The sequence below is a fragment of the Pleurodeles waltl genome, chromosome 11, assembly GCF_031143425.1.
Source record: "Pleurodeles waltl isolate 20211129_DDA chromosome 11, aPleWal1.hap1.20221129, whole genome shotgun sequence".
Lineage (NCBI taxonomy): Eukaryota > Metazoa > Chordata > Amphibia > Caudata > Salamandridae > Pleurodeles > Pleurodeles waltl.
Window position 1 is genome coordinate 145,113,709 of NC_090450.1, and position 16,646 is coordinate 145,130,354.

The following is a 16,646-nucleotide window of genomic DNA, read 5'->3' on the forward strand; positions in this document are numbered from 1 at the left end:
TGAAGCAATTCAGGTGTCATAACCCATTCTGAAGCCAGGTGATGAACACGGAGTAAGTTTCCAGCATGGATATTGCCTGTCAGCTATAAGGAGACACATTCTTCTATTGTCGAGCCTAGTTACTGGAGGTTTGAGATAGGTCTGTAATTTGATGGCAAGTCTGGGTCCAGGTTGAGTTTTTTTTTAGAAGATGGGCAAGTTGGTCATGTTTTATGGAGTCTGGAAAAGTTTCTTGGTCAAAGTGTGAGGTAATAATTTTGCTCCTGGCCTCAGCAACGTAGGAAAATTGACCTTGATGATGATCGCTGGTATTAAGTCATTGTACTAGGCAGTGGGTTTTAGATTTTTAGTGATAATGGTAAAGTCATCTTGGATGACCAATTTAAAAAGATTCCAAGAGTTTGTCATCTTTGGTATTGCCTATTTAGAACTACTACCAGGAAAAGTGGAGACACAAATGGAAAGGACATTATTATTGAAGTAGCTTTGAAATATTTCCCATTTTAGATGAGAGGTTGGAGGAAGATTTGGCAGCTGGAGCGATGTTGGTATAAACAAATTGGAATAGTGTTCTGGCCAGGATTGTAGACTGCTGTAATTGGGATTGTAGAAAATGTGATGTAGCCACTCATATGCTTTGCTTGTAGTTCTTCTCAGAGGTTTGTGTGTCTTGCAAACGACAGGGAGACATTGCAGCTTTGGTTTGCGGTGCAACTGTGTTCACTGCATGAGAAATTAGTTTATTGAGGCATGAAGTACGGTATCCATAATTTAATTTTGAAGGAGAGCCTACTTTTGGGGGGGAAACAAGAAGGCACATAGGATTTGCAGATGAGTTCCTGGATGCTAGATTTCCAGTTTTTTCAGAGGCGTGTTAATAGAGATACAAATGGGAAGCAGCAGAATGTGCAGAAAGAGGTATTATGGGCTGGCCAAGAAAGATATCTGATGGATCCATCAAGTGCTCCCTCAGGAGAAGACACACTTAATGAATTGGAGAGGGAGAAGGACAGAGAAGTAGAGATAAATTTAATACTACCATGGATAGTACTGTGTCTTAGGGTCCTATTATAGAGAATGATGCTGATTTACACAAAGTCCTGTGACAGAGAAAGCATTAATGAGAAGTGAGGATTGGTAGAAGAGAAAAGGACGGTGTGGTAAGGTACAAGGCGGCAGTGGATAGAAGAGAGAAGTGAATATTGCTGTGAGGACAGCTGTGCCGGTAAGTCATGGACCTCTGAATGTTGCACTGTCAGGCAATTGTAGTGCTCTGGAGAGTGAAATTAAAAAGGAGAGAGAAGATAAATGACCGTGCTATAGAGTAACACAGGTACTGTAGTTGTTCCTGTGCCAGGGTATCGTAGTGCAGTGCTGGAGAGTTAATAAAAAAGGAGAGAGAGACGTTGAATTACTGTGCTAGAGTGTAAGTTAAGGAATAGCGATAGTAGCGGATTAGTAAGGAGCATAAGGAGATCATAGGATAAGTTAGAAGATGGAAGAACATAGGAGAAGAGGAAAGGATAGAATTGTAATGTTGTGCCGGAGTTTGGTACGCTCCTAGGAGTGAATTAATGAGCCAATAATAGTATGGCTGATCAGTACGGAAGTTCTTAACACTTCCTCACATACATTCAATTCATGCTGAGCTAGCTCTACAGCAGTGATACTCAAAGTACGGCCCAGGGGCCGCATGCGGCCCTTTTGACCTTTACATGTGGCCCCCAGGGCAGCAGTAGCACTAGGCTGCTGTTTACTCGACTCAACAGGCAATAGTTTAAACACTATTGAAGATAAAGAAAGGAAAACACTTAACTGCAGGAACACTTTCATTTTTTAAGACATCTTGCAGCAAATGTCTGCAACTATGATAGGGGGTCTTAAAAATTCAAAAGGTGTATTTCATTTACACCCAGGACCATTTCATTTTACTACATCAGATTATATCAGTGCATGGAGAAGTGTTTTTCTTTTTTTAAAGAACAATAGATTTCAAACATAAATTCAGAAACATTCATTCTTACCCCCAACTGGATAACAATGCCAATAGTTTATTAAGAGGCAAGTCAGCTATCTGCACTCTCTGATTGGCCTGCTTTGTTATTATACATGAACAACTTCATAGTTTATTAAATCAAACACAGGAGAAGACTTCGCACAGCGCACATACTGAAGACATGCATTGTGAAGTCCTCCTTCATACAATAATGAAGAAAATGAAGGGAACGTGAAATAAAACAATTGCCTAGGATCACACAATTTGGTAAAGTGGGGAAGCTGGGATTAATGCCACATTTTCTGGTTTCACATTGAGCGATTCAGCCACTAGATCTATATGCTTTGCTGCCCCCTACACCCACCGTAACACCACAACCCCTCCCATCCAGAGCCCCCTCCTCCCTTTGATCACCACACTGCTAGCATCAGTGTGGCCTTCGGCCACACCACAGACCAAACTTTGTGGCCCCTGGGAAAATGTTTGTGAGTACCCATGCTCTACATGATCGCAAGTCTCAGGTGATATAACTACAATTCCTTACCTACAAATGATTTGCCGAAAAAACCCTCATAACTTTTACCTCTTCAAAATAAAAAATCCTTATTCTACATGCCCAACAAATCCCCGTAGCAAGACAACCTATTCTTAGTCATTGACTTGACCACGCAATTCAAGAACTGTTACATTTAGTGCTTTTCAAGCTCCTTTCCTCCAGTACCAGCTCCCACACCTCGTCCCGCAGTGTTTTACGTACCTCTCCTTCATCAACTCCGCCCCCACCCCAAATCCCCCTTCACAGTCTATCCTCCTATTCTGTCACCTTTTAGACAGACAGTTCACCTTGCAGAGTGCAACCTAACGACACCATAGAAAATCCAAAATCTAAGTAAAATCATCTTTTACAGTTTGTCCTAGAGTGAAAACCCATTTGAGCACTGATAGCTGTGAATAGTAAAATAATATTCCTTCTGAGAGAGCTAGGGTTATGAATTTGGTTAATATTAGTGGTGAGATACACATGCAGGTCAGACTAATATGAATACATTTGTGTATGGATATAAGCATCAGTAAAATATACCTTGGTTTGTGATGTTCATCACGTTTTTGAGGAAATACACACCACCGTAAACATTTGAAAACCGGCCGAAACTCATTGAGCCAACGAAAGTCCGGGATATTCTAATGGCCGGTAAAATCTTAAGGGACAGAAGACACATCGTGTCGATGGCGTGCCTGGACACTTCGCAGAAACATTTAGTGTACATTTCATAACGTAGAGGTTTTGGAGTCAGGTGCAGACTAAAACCGAATCAGTACTGAGCACAAGTTGTATGAAACACAGTTTGTATTTGATAATTTCCCTCCCCCAAGCAAAAGCAACCGAATGAGTTTTGTAAAAGGATGCACGGCCTCACCGGCTGCCAGCCTGATGTGTGATCTGATGAGATCCATTCAGAGAGAGAAAAAGTGGTATGTAGCTGACTATGATACTGATAAGGTGTTTGACAAAACTAGATATTTGTGTTTTTAGCTGTGGAATGGCATAGTACACGGTGTTATACATCTGATTGAGGTTTTATATACAGATCCAATGAGATGAATTACATTACTAATTATGCCCCAACATGTTAAGTTACAAATGAGCCAGTCGGGCCTACTCGTTGTCTTTAATGATGTTTGTGCTTGCACCCGAACCTCATGGTGAAGCAGACGTCATCTAAATGCGTACCCAGTTTGTCAGTTGAGAATAAGCTTGCATTTTATATTGACAGATTTTTCTTAGACCCCATCTTTTCCAGCCATTATTACAATCACCTATGTTTATTTTTCTCTGAAATAATGCAAATGGTGTAATTAGTAAGTGGGTGCTCTCCGTTTACTTTATGAATCTTTGATATTATACCAGCAGTTCACCTCATGGCCATTCTTAGCACTTATTGAGTAGAAATTATCTGACAGACCAGCAGTGCACCACAGTTTGAGACACCTCCAAATGTTATTGCATTGATCGGGCTATTTGCTATTTCTATATGGAAGTACGAGTCATAGGCGCCTTATTCAATGAGGAATGACTGGGTGTACTGGGTAAAACTTATTTCCTCTGTTCACTGTCCCTCACTCTGCTGATGTTCCTCAAATTTCCACAAGGTCTGACTTTTTGGGGCAAGCCTACCTCGAAGTTTGGTGAATCAGTCTTCCCTGTCTTTCTGCACGGCATTAATTCTTCATCACCATTTCTTTCTTTTTTGCCCACCTCCATTGTACCTGTCTTTTGATTTTTTTCAGTTTTTATTTTTTGTTTTCTTCCATTGGTTTTACGATGACCTTTGCGCTTTGGTAAGATGGGGGTAATAAATTGGTTACTTTAAGATAACAGGAAAAACAAATCATAAAAAATGTGCCATTTTTTCCTTTTGCTTGCTTTTGTAGGGTGGATTTTTCAATGTATGCATCAATGAAGAGGTGTTGAGACAAGGACTGGGGAAAACCACATTCATTGAAGGACCTCGAAAAGATTCTAAAGTTTACTGGAAGCTTCAGAAAAAACTACTCCAAGCAGAACTGAAAGCCCAGAAGAAAGGAAGAGGTCTTTGGAAAGAAAGAACGTTGTTAGAAAAAATGTATGTCCATTTTAATACACATGCAGTCATGCAACAGATAAAACGAACGATAAATTGGATTTTCATGTATTTCAGAAAGTCAAGACAATAGAAATTAAAATTATTCCTGCCTTAATAGTGCTGGACTAGACAAAGGCAATGTGCAATGGAAATGTGCTTTCTGAGAGTACTATATGTTCCTAAGTGGCCCAAAAAAAATATTGGCATGAACATGCAGTTGTGTACACCCAAATAAAACTTTTCCATAATACTAATGATCAAAGTTTATGCCACATTTTGTTTTCAAAAGACAAATAGAAAATAAATGTGAGGCAATTTTTGTTCAAAATGGCTGCCCTGGAAAATACTATGAGTATTAGGGTCTAGTCACTTCTGCAACACTTACATGACAAATTTGATTTAATTATTCAAAAGGCTTGAATTCATGAAAATGACCACTTACATGTCTTGCAGTGATGACAGCTTTTACATTGCAACTCTTGCTTGCTAGGCAAGTAGTGTTGATTTAATTCCCAGAGGTTATACTCACGTGCCAATACATGAATTACATATGTTACTGCTACATCTGAAGAGAGTTTGGCCAGTTGTGAGACAAACGAAGTGGTGAGTGTGCTGCTGTTATGTTCAGTATATGGATTTCAATCTATGCTACATTCAGAGTGAATTTATACAAGAGCGGGAAGTACACTTATAATTTAAAATGCTCTTACTGCTTTTCCATCCGTTCCTCGGTGAAGAATGAATTATAATGGAATTAATTACTAACTAACAAACAAGAGTTGATGTCAAGTAGGAGTTAGTTTTTACCTTTATTCCCTTCAAAGTTGAGCCTGCTCCAATTTAGATCAGTAAGAAGTAGTCAGTGAATTGTAGCTGGAACCCCCATCTTGCTTTGTGTTAGCCCTTCGAGTTCTCTTGCTACTCCTTTTGTCAGAGGCCATGAAGGCTGCAGGAAGAACAGAATGTAGACAGTAATCTGAAAGATATGTTAACTTCCTGTGGTGTCTTCACTTTGCCCTCCCCTACAACTTTGATAAGGATGATTTGGCCTACTGTTCCAAATACATTTTACAGCTGATTTTGTCCAGCAACACTGATCCTGACAGGGACGTTTCTCACTGATTCCCCTGATAGCAGATTCTTATCACCACCTCTTCTCTCATTCGTTGGTTCTGCTGAAACCCACATTTTACTGGTCCATTTAGTTTTGCGCCCACCGCCTCTAGCTCTATGTCCTTAAGAAGTCCCCTCTTAAGTGGCTGTGTAGGGGCCGGAAGATGTGTTGAGGACCATTACTAATTTTGGTCTGTTTTTCTCATCATTATTTATTTTGAAAAGCTGATTCCTTTTATAGTCTAACCATGTTTTTTTTTTTTTTTATCTTTGATGTAACAGTTAACCATTGTGTACTGAAATTACCTTGAAACTGTCAGTTGGTACACTGTGTTAACTTTTCACGACCACTGCATTGTCACCATTGTGTTTACACCTTAGAGTCTTCGTTGTTGGCTTGAGACATCAGTATTTAAAGACACACTGCCTTCTCTCAGAAGTAACAATAATATTTTAGAAGTGGTTGTGTTGCACTTATATGACCGGCTGGTATATTTTATTTACCCTTTTGCAGGTTTACATCCAGTGCCCTACTAATCATTTTTACATACATTCCGAAGGAAGCATTGTTCTCCCAGACCACCGGCAGCAAATAGGAGGCAGTTGATGGGCGAAGGGTGGAATAAGCCTCAGATGTCAGGTTCGAATGGTGTGTTGTCACTTCAGCCGCTGTTTGTGTGGTTGACGAATTTCAGAATAACTCATTGCCTTTCCAATTAACCGGTTTTAAAGAAGCAACGACAGTCTTTTATCACCTGTTTGTCAGTTTTGGTGAAAATGTGTGACTGAAAACCCTTTCCTGACAAACTTTTTTGTGCCATGAATCACTGATCTGAAGTACTTTGAGGCAGATCCTGCTGCCGCTTGCATGTCACAAGTTTTCTGTTTTAGCATGCTGGGAGAGGTTGCTGCTCACTAAGGCCAGAGAGAGGGCGGCTGTTTGCAAGATTTTCTGCAGTTAAGTTCACATCCCCAGGCAAGTAACAAGTACTTATTTAATTAGAGGATATTTTCTACTGTGAGGCAGGCTCTGAAGTTATTTGCAGTAATCACTTAAGCTTTAAGGGTGTGCGTAACGTTAACAACTTCGTAATGTGGTAAATCCCAGCTAGTGTTTGAAAGATGTGTATACACGTTTACAAAGAACGCTCTTTTTGAAAATGAAGCAATATCACATCACCCACATCAGAGGGGCGTGCCTGTTCTAAGAGTGATGGTGTCATCTACTCTTCAGAGTATAACCATGTACCAAATCAAACATTCATAGGTAAACATACAACTCAGGAAATAAAACAAATGTCATTTAATACTACAAAAACCAAAGAGTTTGTTTATCCATCCCACAGCATGCTTCAGGTGTAGTACTGAAATAAAAACTGTTAAATGTTAAATGGAGAAATGCAAAACAAGAAGTGAAAATAAAAATTTGACAAGAGCACCTAATTCGTTTGCAAAATTAGAATTCCAGAGAAATGTACCTACACTTTAAGAGAAGAAAAGTTTATTTTTAACATTGAAGAGAACTGTGAAAACGTTGCACTGATTTATGATACTGCTGAAAAAGTGAAATATTTGTCTGAAACTAATGTATGGCTGGCATAGTCTGTCAACAGGACATATCGCACACTTGACCAGATCAAGATAGACAGAATCACTACACCTTTAGAAATGCTTGATTATATGCGTTTACGACATGTAGCATCATCAAATTGGGACTCCTTCTCCGAGAAGCCACCAGAATTCTTAATTCTTACTCATATCATTAAAAAAACAGAATAAAGGTGCTGGGTTTCCTCACAGTACAAGGTGTTTATATAACTCTGCACAAGCCCTGACCATAGAGCTTTGAAGAAATCGAGGGCAGATATAGCGCTTGATATAAGCTTAGATGTATGGATTGTTAACAGATTATACTGCTCCTCGCCCTTTCTAGATATGATTGATCTATTAAAGACTGCACAGTGATCTAGAGGTCTGTGTGCCTGCTGGGTTTTATCACCTAGCCTGGAAATGCCAACCAGTCTGAAACAATTGTAAGTATTCAACCCCATAGAAGAAATAGTTGAGTTCTGCACAGAATGAACCCTGTTGAAAGCATTGTTTGGTTACACTAAACACATTTCGAAACCGGTTAGACGCTGGTGGGAGTCCTGCTGTTATTAGGGAGAAAAAGCATTGGCTTGTTGCTGGATGAGCGGTCCTCATCCGAAAGTAAAATATTGGTTGAAAGACCCTGCTGTATCGATAGAAAGGCCAGAGAACTATGCTGAACTGCATGTCCTCCAGTCCTGCCAGCACGACATGTTGGAGCCCTTTAGATCCTGTCTTACAATGAAACAGAGATTGATACTGATGCCAATTGTTGTCCCTTCCTATAAATATGCAGAAATGCCATTATTGTTAAACATAGCTGTTCTGGAAACTGTCACATTGCTGTTTATGGTAAAATGTGATAATGCTAAATTATATTTTGTCTGTTCGGATTTTCTTCTAATTATTTTTTTTGTTAATGAACTTTTCTATCTTTTTTCATCAGGCAAGGATCCCACAGGTTGCATTTGTGTCCAAATAAGTGCAAACCCACTTAAGCTACTCCTGCTGTTGTGGTGAACAAAAGTCCTACACTGTCTTTTAATAAAGTCACAGTCCAAAAATGGCATCTGTAATAAAATAATCCACCTTAAAACATGCTGTTTATTGGAGGGAGAGCTGTAGCCATTGTATGTCTGGAGTCAGAATTAGAAATGAATGTTAATGTGTGCACTGTACTGTGACAATCACCGTTATTGAAAGTTCATTTCTCCACCCTTCATCATTAACATTCTTAACTCCGCAGTGTGACTGTCAGCCATTGGCTGAGACTAGGAAGGCATCTAGGTGACCCTATGGTGCAAAGCACCAGAGGGGTTCCTTTATCATGTTTTAAACCTGGGCTGCTCAGGAAGAGCTTCTGGAGCTGCCTGAGTCTTTTTTTGCCTTTAGTGCAACGACGATCAGCGCGCAGGGCACGCTGAGGTCATTACAATGAAGTGAAAGTAACATAAGCAGATGGGCTTATTTTAATTTCACTGCATCAGTGCTTTTTGGGGGGGGCAGATCTCAGCCTCCCACCTCCCGAGCACTGATCGGAGTGAGAGGAGTATTGCTGGAAAGGGGAGAATCTCTCCTTTCCAGTGATATCTCTGCCCAGTTGATCCCTGCTTGGGGATCACCACAGGTGGGCGATCCGCAAGGAGGGATCTACCCACTTAGGCAAGGGCTTGTGCTCTACCCCAGCACATTTGATGACTACAGTCTTATTGTCCCCACCCTGTGGAGTGGAAGAAGTAATTAACCCAGATCTGAAAGCCCAGTAGACACCAGGGCTTAATTTTAAATAATATATGGGTGGGGCTGTTGATTATGGGCATGGACATGCCCCTACCAAAAACATATGTTGGAGCACATTAGAGCTTTTTTTGTTGTGGGTCCAGGGCCCACCCACACAAGTGGGGTATTGATCTTATTGGTGGACAAGTGGCAACTCAGTGTGGCAGGAAATACATGGCTCTCACAGATTTCAGTACTTTCTATCAGAGAAATGTGAAGAAAATGTGTTTTTTAGTCAACGTTTGAAGTTTGAAAGATAAAACAAAAACCTGGTGAGAGCCATGCAAGGCCACCCACTCTATATTACCCCAGGTGTCTAGTTTAAAAAAATGTGTGAGTATGCTAGGTTTCCCTAGGTGCTACCTGAGCTATGACCCATAATTCACAGCTACCCACTTTGCAAAAAATGGGTCAGTTTTGAGTGGAAAAATGTGATGTATCCATTTTGCTTTTCGGGTTTTTTCCTTTTTTGGGCATTAGACCTACCCACACAAATGAGGTACCATTTTTTTCGGAAGACATGTGGGAGCATAGAATATAATGTTTGTTATTACCAATTTGATTTTTCTGCATTTGTGCCTTCCAAACGTAAGCTAGTGTGTTAAAAGAAGACATTTTGAAAAATACACTCTAAATCATATGCTAGTATAGGTCCCACATATTCAACGATGCACAATTAACCAGTGCTTCTAGACTCCACATCTTGTGCCCATTTCGGAAATACATAGGTTTTCTTGATACCCATTTTTCACTCTACATAGTTCACCATATGAGTTGGTCTATACTGTATGCACAATGAAAAACCATTATGTGGTGGAGCTCAGATGTTGGCTCTGGGTACATTAGGTTCTTGAAGAACCTAGAAACCATATATATCCCCACAACTAGAAGGGTCTAGCAGATGCAGTGGTATATAGCTTTTGTAAATCATCCATTGTGAAAAAAGTTATTGATGAAAACTTTGTCACAAATGGCCGTTTTTTCCCTACTCTTTTTCAATATTTCTTTATTTCAACATTTAATTTCTTTGGGGAAACATTGAGGGATCTACAATATATCCCCTTGCTGAATTCGGAATTTTGTCGACTATACAGAAATCTATAGCTTTTCTGGATCACCCAGGGATTTTACAGACTGGAAGTAGGTTGGGATCACAATAAATAGGAAACATGCCTTACCTCTTTGAAAAATGCCCAAACTGTCGTAAAAACAAGTTTTTTTTTAATTCAGCTCTGCATGTTCCTGAAAGTTGGGAAGAGGGTGACCAGGGGAATCCACATGCCAGGAGTAACCTTTGGAACCCGAGGATGTTGGAAAAAAGGAGACAAATGTAGGGTGGATACCCTACGTGGAAAAAGGTTATGGAGCCCAAGGTGTGAACTAACCCAAATAGCCAAAAAAAGGGCTCAGCAATTGGGGGGCTATGGGGGGGAGACAGCAGTTAAGGGGTTAGACACAGAATTTCCCTGTATATTTGAAGATGCTAGCAATACTTATTTCAAATAAAATAACATACTTTAGAACTAACTAATACAAGTGTACAACATACTGAATAATCACCATTAAAGAGAATGCATGTATCCATACTCTGATCCTCAGTAATACTCATAAACACAGAGGACCCTATTCACAAACCACATCTTGTAGTAGATAAAGTAGTACGATTCACATACTACAAAATGATACCAACAAGCCTAATACAGAGACCTCTTCTTTTTGCTTTTTCTGCAGAGTCCTCTACCATGGAAGCGAAGATCTTTGCCCTCATAGTTATATATTTCATTAGTGAATGTGAGTGGAACCAGGGAGAGAAAATGGGGAAAACGTACTCCTAAATTGGAGGTGTTTATGGTAATTTAAGGAGGGGTTTAGGAAGGGACATACTGATACAAACATACATGCACAAAAGAGCAAGGCCATTGTTATACGCAAACTGTACTTCTAAAGTTATTAGAGCATTAAAGGTGCTTAACCAGTTGTAAATGTACCCCCGTCTATCCTTGGAATACATCAGGCACCACACATGTCCCCTCATAAGTACTAAGTATGTCAAGAAAGCACTGTTGGTTAAATTATATCAGGGGTCTCCAGTGAGTAGCTTTGGAGCTACTGATAGCTGGCCAGCACCCTCAAGTAGCTCTCAAAGGCAAAGCCAAGCTCAGTATTTCAGAAAGTCTGTGCATGTTAAAGATAGCAGCAATGCTTCTATCAAGACCTAGCGTGACATCCTGACAAACCAATGGAAGGATCGCATGATAACTCTCAAACACACGCTGTGTTGGCCTTTTGGGGTCTGACACATGACCCTCTGTGTCCTCTGTCAAGCTACCTAAGTTACGAGGAGACAGAGTATGTTGTGGGCACTACCCTATCAATAGCACCTCGTGTGAGAATAATGGACCATAGGAGTAGAGTGGTAGCAGTAGCCTGAGCAGTAATCAGTGCTAACCCACTAAAGTGTAGGACTGCAGGAGCCAGAGCAAAAATGTGCTAGTCGGGAGCATGGTCAGCCTAAGAGCTGAGGGTCGCAGGTTACAAATCCAGATCAGAGAAAAGTGCCTCATTCACAGTCATTTTATGTGTGTGTTTGTCCTTCCCTAATAAACATTGTTGCTTGCTGGAAGCTACACCTACCATCAAGGACCACCAAATGTGTATGCTAGCCTCCATCATAAGGGTTTCATCTCTGGCACTATTGCGTCCATACATGGCATAAAAGTTCCAATGGCATTGTGATGGGGCGTCCTCGGCGGAGGATGCCCCCCGGTACCCCTGGGGTACGAGCAGGACTCAGGACGGCCCCGGGGAGACTTCCGGAGATGACCTTGCAGACCCGGAGGTACTTTCGGCATCGCCCGATGGGATGGGCGATGCTGCATCGGCAGGGCTATTAATGCACCCACACCACCAAGGAGAGCGGCCACCGGAGGAGGAGAAGACGCCCAGAGGACAGACCCTTGCCGCCTGCTGCATCAGGGAACCAGGAACCAGGAGGACGCACCACGCTGAAGCCGGCCACGCTTAGGTGGCCACACCAGGTACGGGCCGGGAGAGGGAAGTAGGGAGTCAGGAACGGGTTTGTTTGATTAGAGTGTACGTTTGTGGGGATTAGTGGGTCTCGGGAGTGATGTTTGTAAAAAAAAATTCTCCCAGTATATTGGCGAGGCCAATACAATTTCGTTTTTTTTCTCCTTCTCATTTCGCCTGTAACAAACTGTATTGTTATTGGTGCCCACATTCCACCCAGAACCCAACCAGGGCAGGAAGCCCAATGATCTGTGTCGTTCCCCATTGTTTATTTTTTTGTTTTGTTTTGTTGCTCGTTTGGTATATTTCCATACTTCTAAGTTGGGGCTACGCAGATCCCATTTTTTTTTGTCAGACACCATTTAACAAAGAAACCTTAAGAACGATAGTTGGTGAAAAATTCATTTATTGTAAAGAAGAAGCAATCACAGTACAAGACAGACAGAGAAGAAAACAAACAATCTAAAACCTGAGAGAAAGGGATAGAGAGAAACCCACCAAGAGTAAAGAAGAAACGAAAATCGAGAGAAAACTAGTGAAGGGACAGAGAGAGTGACAGTAAGAGAGCCATAAGGAGAGATCAACAGCATACAAGAGAAGAAAGAATGAGGACGAGGAAGAATCCCGCCCCTAAAACGATAGAGGCAAGTAGAAGAGAGGGCTATAGAGAGGGAGAAAATAAGGAAGAACCTACTTACCCACTGCCTGTGTTCTTCTTTTCTTTGCATGCTCCTCCTGAGTTGAACCTGGGGAAAGAAAGAAGATCAAAGAGGACAAGCGTGAAAACTCGGATAGAAGGCCGAAGAGAAGGTCAAGGACTAACAGTCATCCAAAGACAACAGAATAAGAGACTGCTATTGGCATATGTTACATCAATAAAACTCTCTATAAAAATCCTTTTGCATCCCTCCATTTTCTGACGCCTCTCACAGTGGTGTCAGAAGTGGAATCTAGTGCTGGTCCATATCTCACAACCCATCTACCAAGAAAGGAAAATGGAGGACAAGCCATCCTTAGCTAATATGATTGCGCAGTTAGCAGAGGGTCAGAGGCTTCTTCAACTAGTGTGGGAGGAACAAATCCGAGAATCCAGGGTTGAGAGGTAGGCCCTTCAAACTGCCTTGAAGAATCAGGCGACCATCATTGCTAAGAACCAATTGGTTCATGAGACAGCCCTGGGAAAATTGTCAGACACTATTGCCCACAGTAAAGTCCATCCAAATGTTCCCAGTTGCGCTTTGCAAAAATATCAGGAAAACGACGACCCAGATTCTTTCTTCACCAACTTCGAGCAGGTCGCCAGCTCTGCTAACTGGCCAGCGGATAAATGGGGGCAATATATCGCACCTCTTGTCACTGGGACATTACAAGCCGCCTCTCAGGCTGTCAATTCAGGGGGTGTGACGGCATATGCAGAGATCAAAAAGGCCATTCTGGAAAGAATTGGACTGGATCAAGAAAACTATAGGTTACGGTTCAGACAAACCAAGTGGGCATCCCAAGAAAATCCACGCACCTTATATCACTAGGTACAATATACCACGGGAAATGGCTCAATCCCACAGAAACCTCGAAAGACAACATGTTTGATACAATAGTATTAGAACAGTATCTAGATGCGTTTCTTTCTTCAACTAGAAATTGGATACGACAACATCCAAACCTTACTAACACGGCTGCGGTGGATCTAGCCTGCGCGTTCCATCGAGCTCCAGACTTCAGGAGTACCCCTACCAGAGCAACTCCTTCCACCACTAAGGGTCATAACCCGAAACCTCTATTTGTAAGACCCAACCCAAACCCTCACCTAGAGAAACCTGGTAGTTCTTGTGGCCCTCTAAGAGACTTTTTACTACAGGGCTCCAATGCTTCCACTGCGCTGACTGGGGCCACATAGCTAGACATTGTCCTCTCAAAAAGGACCCCGAAGAACCAATGGACATTGGTCTAGAAAAAGGACATGTCCTCTGGGCAGGTGCAGGAAAAGCGAAGTATACTATACTCATAAGAGTTAATAAGGAGAAGAGGAGTATCCTGGTGGATTCAGGATGCAATCAGAGTGTAATCAATAATAAACATTATGTACAACCCCAACAATTGGAGAAAGGAACAAATGTCTTAATAACCTGTGTTCCTGGGGATCAAAAACTGTATCCGGTAGCTAATATAGCCATAAATTGGAGAGACCAAGAGGAGCAGCTCACTGTGGAGGTTATACCCGATTTAGGGGAGGACCTTATAATTGGGACCGATTATGTAGCCTTCCCCGAGCTCTTACAGAGTCTCAATCAAGAAAGCGCCTCAGAGAAATGGTGGAAAGAAGCCCCTTTCGCTTCAGTCCCAATAGAGGAGAGCAAATCCCGAGAAAAGCTCATGAAAGCACAAAAAAGAGAAAACAATAGACGCTATCTGATGGCCTCTTCTTCTGCCGACGTCCCAAAGACCGTTCTGTCAGTAGCCAGTCAGTTTTGTTTATCCTAAAAAGGAGCCACAACATTGAAACAAGCTTGGAACTTGGCTCTTTCTCCACCAACACAGTCAGTAGGTCCTTCATTTCAACTGAAAAACGACTTGCTATATAGACAAGGTCCAAATTCCAATGCCCAGTTGGTGGTTACTCAACCATTTAGGGAACAGGTATTACATCTAGCCCACGGGGATAATGGAGAGGGACATCTAGGAAGAGAGAAGAATGAAGAGGCTATCACGAAACGATTTTATTGGCCCGGGATTTATGGGGATATTAGGAAACATTGCCAGGCCTGTCCTCGTTGCTAACTCATTAACCCATCACATAATCTTAAGGCTTCACTACAACCCTTGCCTATTATCGAGGTACCATTTACCCGAGTTGGTATGGACCTAGTAGGCCCACTAACCCCCTCAGTCAAATGCCATCAATATCTACTGGTTTTGGTCAATTATGCCACACGTTAGCCTGAGGCTATTCCCATTGCAGTATGACCACCAGAACGATAGCCCAAGCTATGATAGAATTCTTTTCCACAGTGGGTTTTCCTAAAGAAATATTGACAGATCAGGGGACTCCCTGACTGTCCCGCCTCATCGCCGAGATATGCGAGATATTAGGAATACAGCAGATCAGAACATCAGTGTACCATCCCCAGACTAATGGTCTCGTAGAACAATACAACCAAACAATTAAAAATCTTTTACAAAAGGTTATTAATGAATCAGGGAAAAATTGGGAGAGGAAATTGCCCTTAGCTCTTTATGCCCTCCGTACCTATATCCAATCATCCACCGGGCATAGTCCTTTTGAGCTTCTCTTCGGACGTCAACCCTGCACCTTCCTCAACATGTTGGTGGAGCAATGGGAGGAAGTAGATGCATAAAACAAAGACGTACTCAATTATGCACAGGAATTAAAAAAAACCCTACACAAGGTTTGGGAAACCGCGCATACATGTCTGAAAAATGCCCAAGACACTCAAAAAAGGTATTTTAACAAAACCTGTCGTCCCAGAACCTTAGACGTAGGGCATAAGGTCCTGGTATTGTTACCGAGAACAGAGAATACTCAATTGCAAGGTCCCTTTGTGATACCGGAACAGGTCACTCCTGTGACTTATAAATTAGAAATTCCCAACGGGAGGGAGCGGATATACCACATAAACCTTAAACCTTGGCATGAGGCAGAAGAAACCCACCTGGTTTGTTTAGTGAGCACAGGCTCTACTGGAGAGCTACCCCTATATCCCTTGAGCTCACAAGAGAATCCCAAAAGAATGCCCCAGTTCGGTACCTGTCTCTCTGCACTACAGAAGTAGGTTAGTCCATACCCACTTAGATGTTTTTTCAAAGACCCCTGGGAAGACCCATCTAATTTCTCATCACATACGGACAATAGGGGATAAAATCGCTAGACAAAGACCATATTGGATACCTAAGGCCAGACGGAAAGTGGTAGAACAAGAAGTCGAAGAGATGTTACAGGCCGGTATCATTGAGAGGTCTTCTAGTCCCTGGTGTTCCCCAATCATATTGATACCAAAACCTGATGGTATATTAGATTCTGTATTGACTTCTGTCAATGAAATGCTCTGTCCCACTTCGACACTTACCCTGTTCCCCGAATCGATGACTTGTTAGAACATCTAGGAAAAGCCAAATACATGACCACCCTGGATCTGACAAAAGGGTATTGGCAGATACCGTTAAAAGAAGAAGACAAAGAAAAGATAGCGTTTTACACCCCTTCCGGGCTTTATCACCTTAAGGTCCTTCCTTTCAGTCTCCATGGCGCCCCTGCAATCTTTCAACACTTAATAGATCTGGTACTGAGGCCCTTTCACCAGTATGCAGTGGCCTACTTAGATGACATTATCATCTATCGTAAATCCTGGAAGGAACACCTATATCATCTAAGCAATATCTTATCTGCCCTTAGAGATGCAGGTCTTACGGCAAATCCGGATAAATGTAAAGTTAGGTATGACTCCATTAATTACCTGGGTTACATTATCGGTCAGGGCACAGTGAAACCCCAACTGGAA

The 16,646-nt window shown here is 41.8% G+C and overlaps 1 protein-coding gene across 5 annotated transcripts in view; it reads left to right on the top strand.

Moving 5' to 3' along the window:
- The window catches only part of C11H3orf33 (chromosome 11 C3orf33 homolog), a 132,771-nt gene extending 124,371 nt beyond the window's left edge, over nt 1-8,400 (top strand). For 2 of the 5 annotated variants that reach the window (XM_069213308.1, XM_069213304.1), the window contains one exon: nt 4,430-4,874. In XM_069213308.1, the coding sequence (XP_069069409.1) occupies nt 4,430-4,711 (282 nt within the window). In that variant the 3' untranslated portion in view covers nt 4,712-4,874. Of the gene's footprint in view, nt 1-4,429; nt 4,875-6,247; nt 8,223-8,269 lie in introns of those variants that run through there. The other 3 variants (XR_011199371.1, XM_069213307.1, XM_069213305.1) reach the window with 3 other exon arrangements.
- Nucleotides 8,401-16,646: the final 8,246 nt, after the last annotated feature.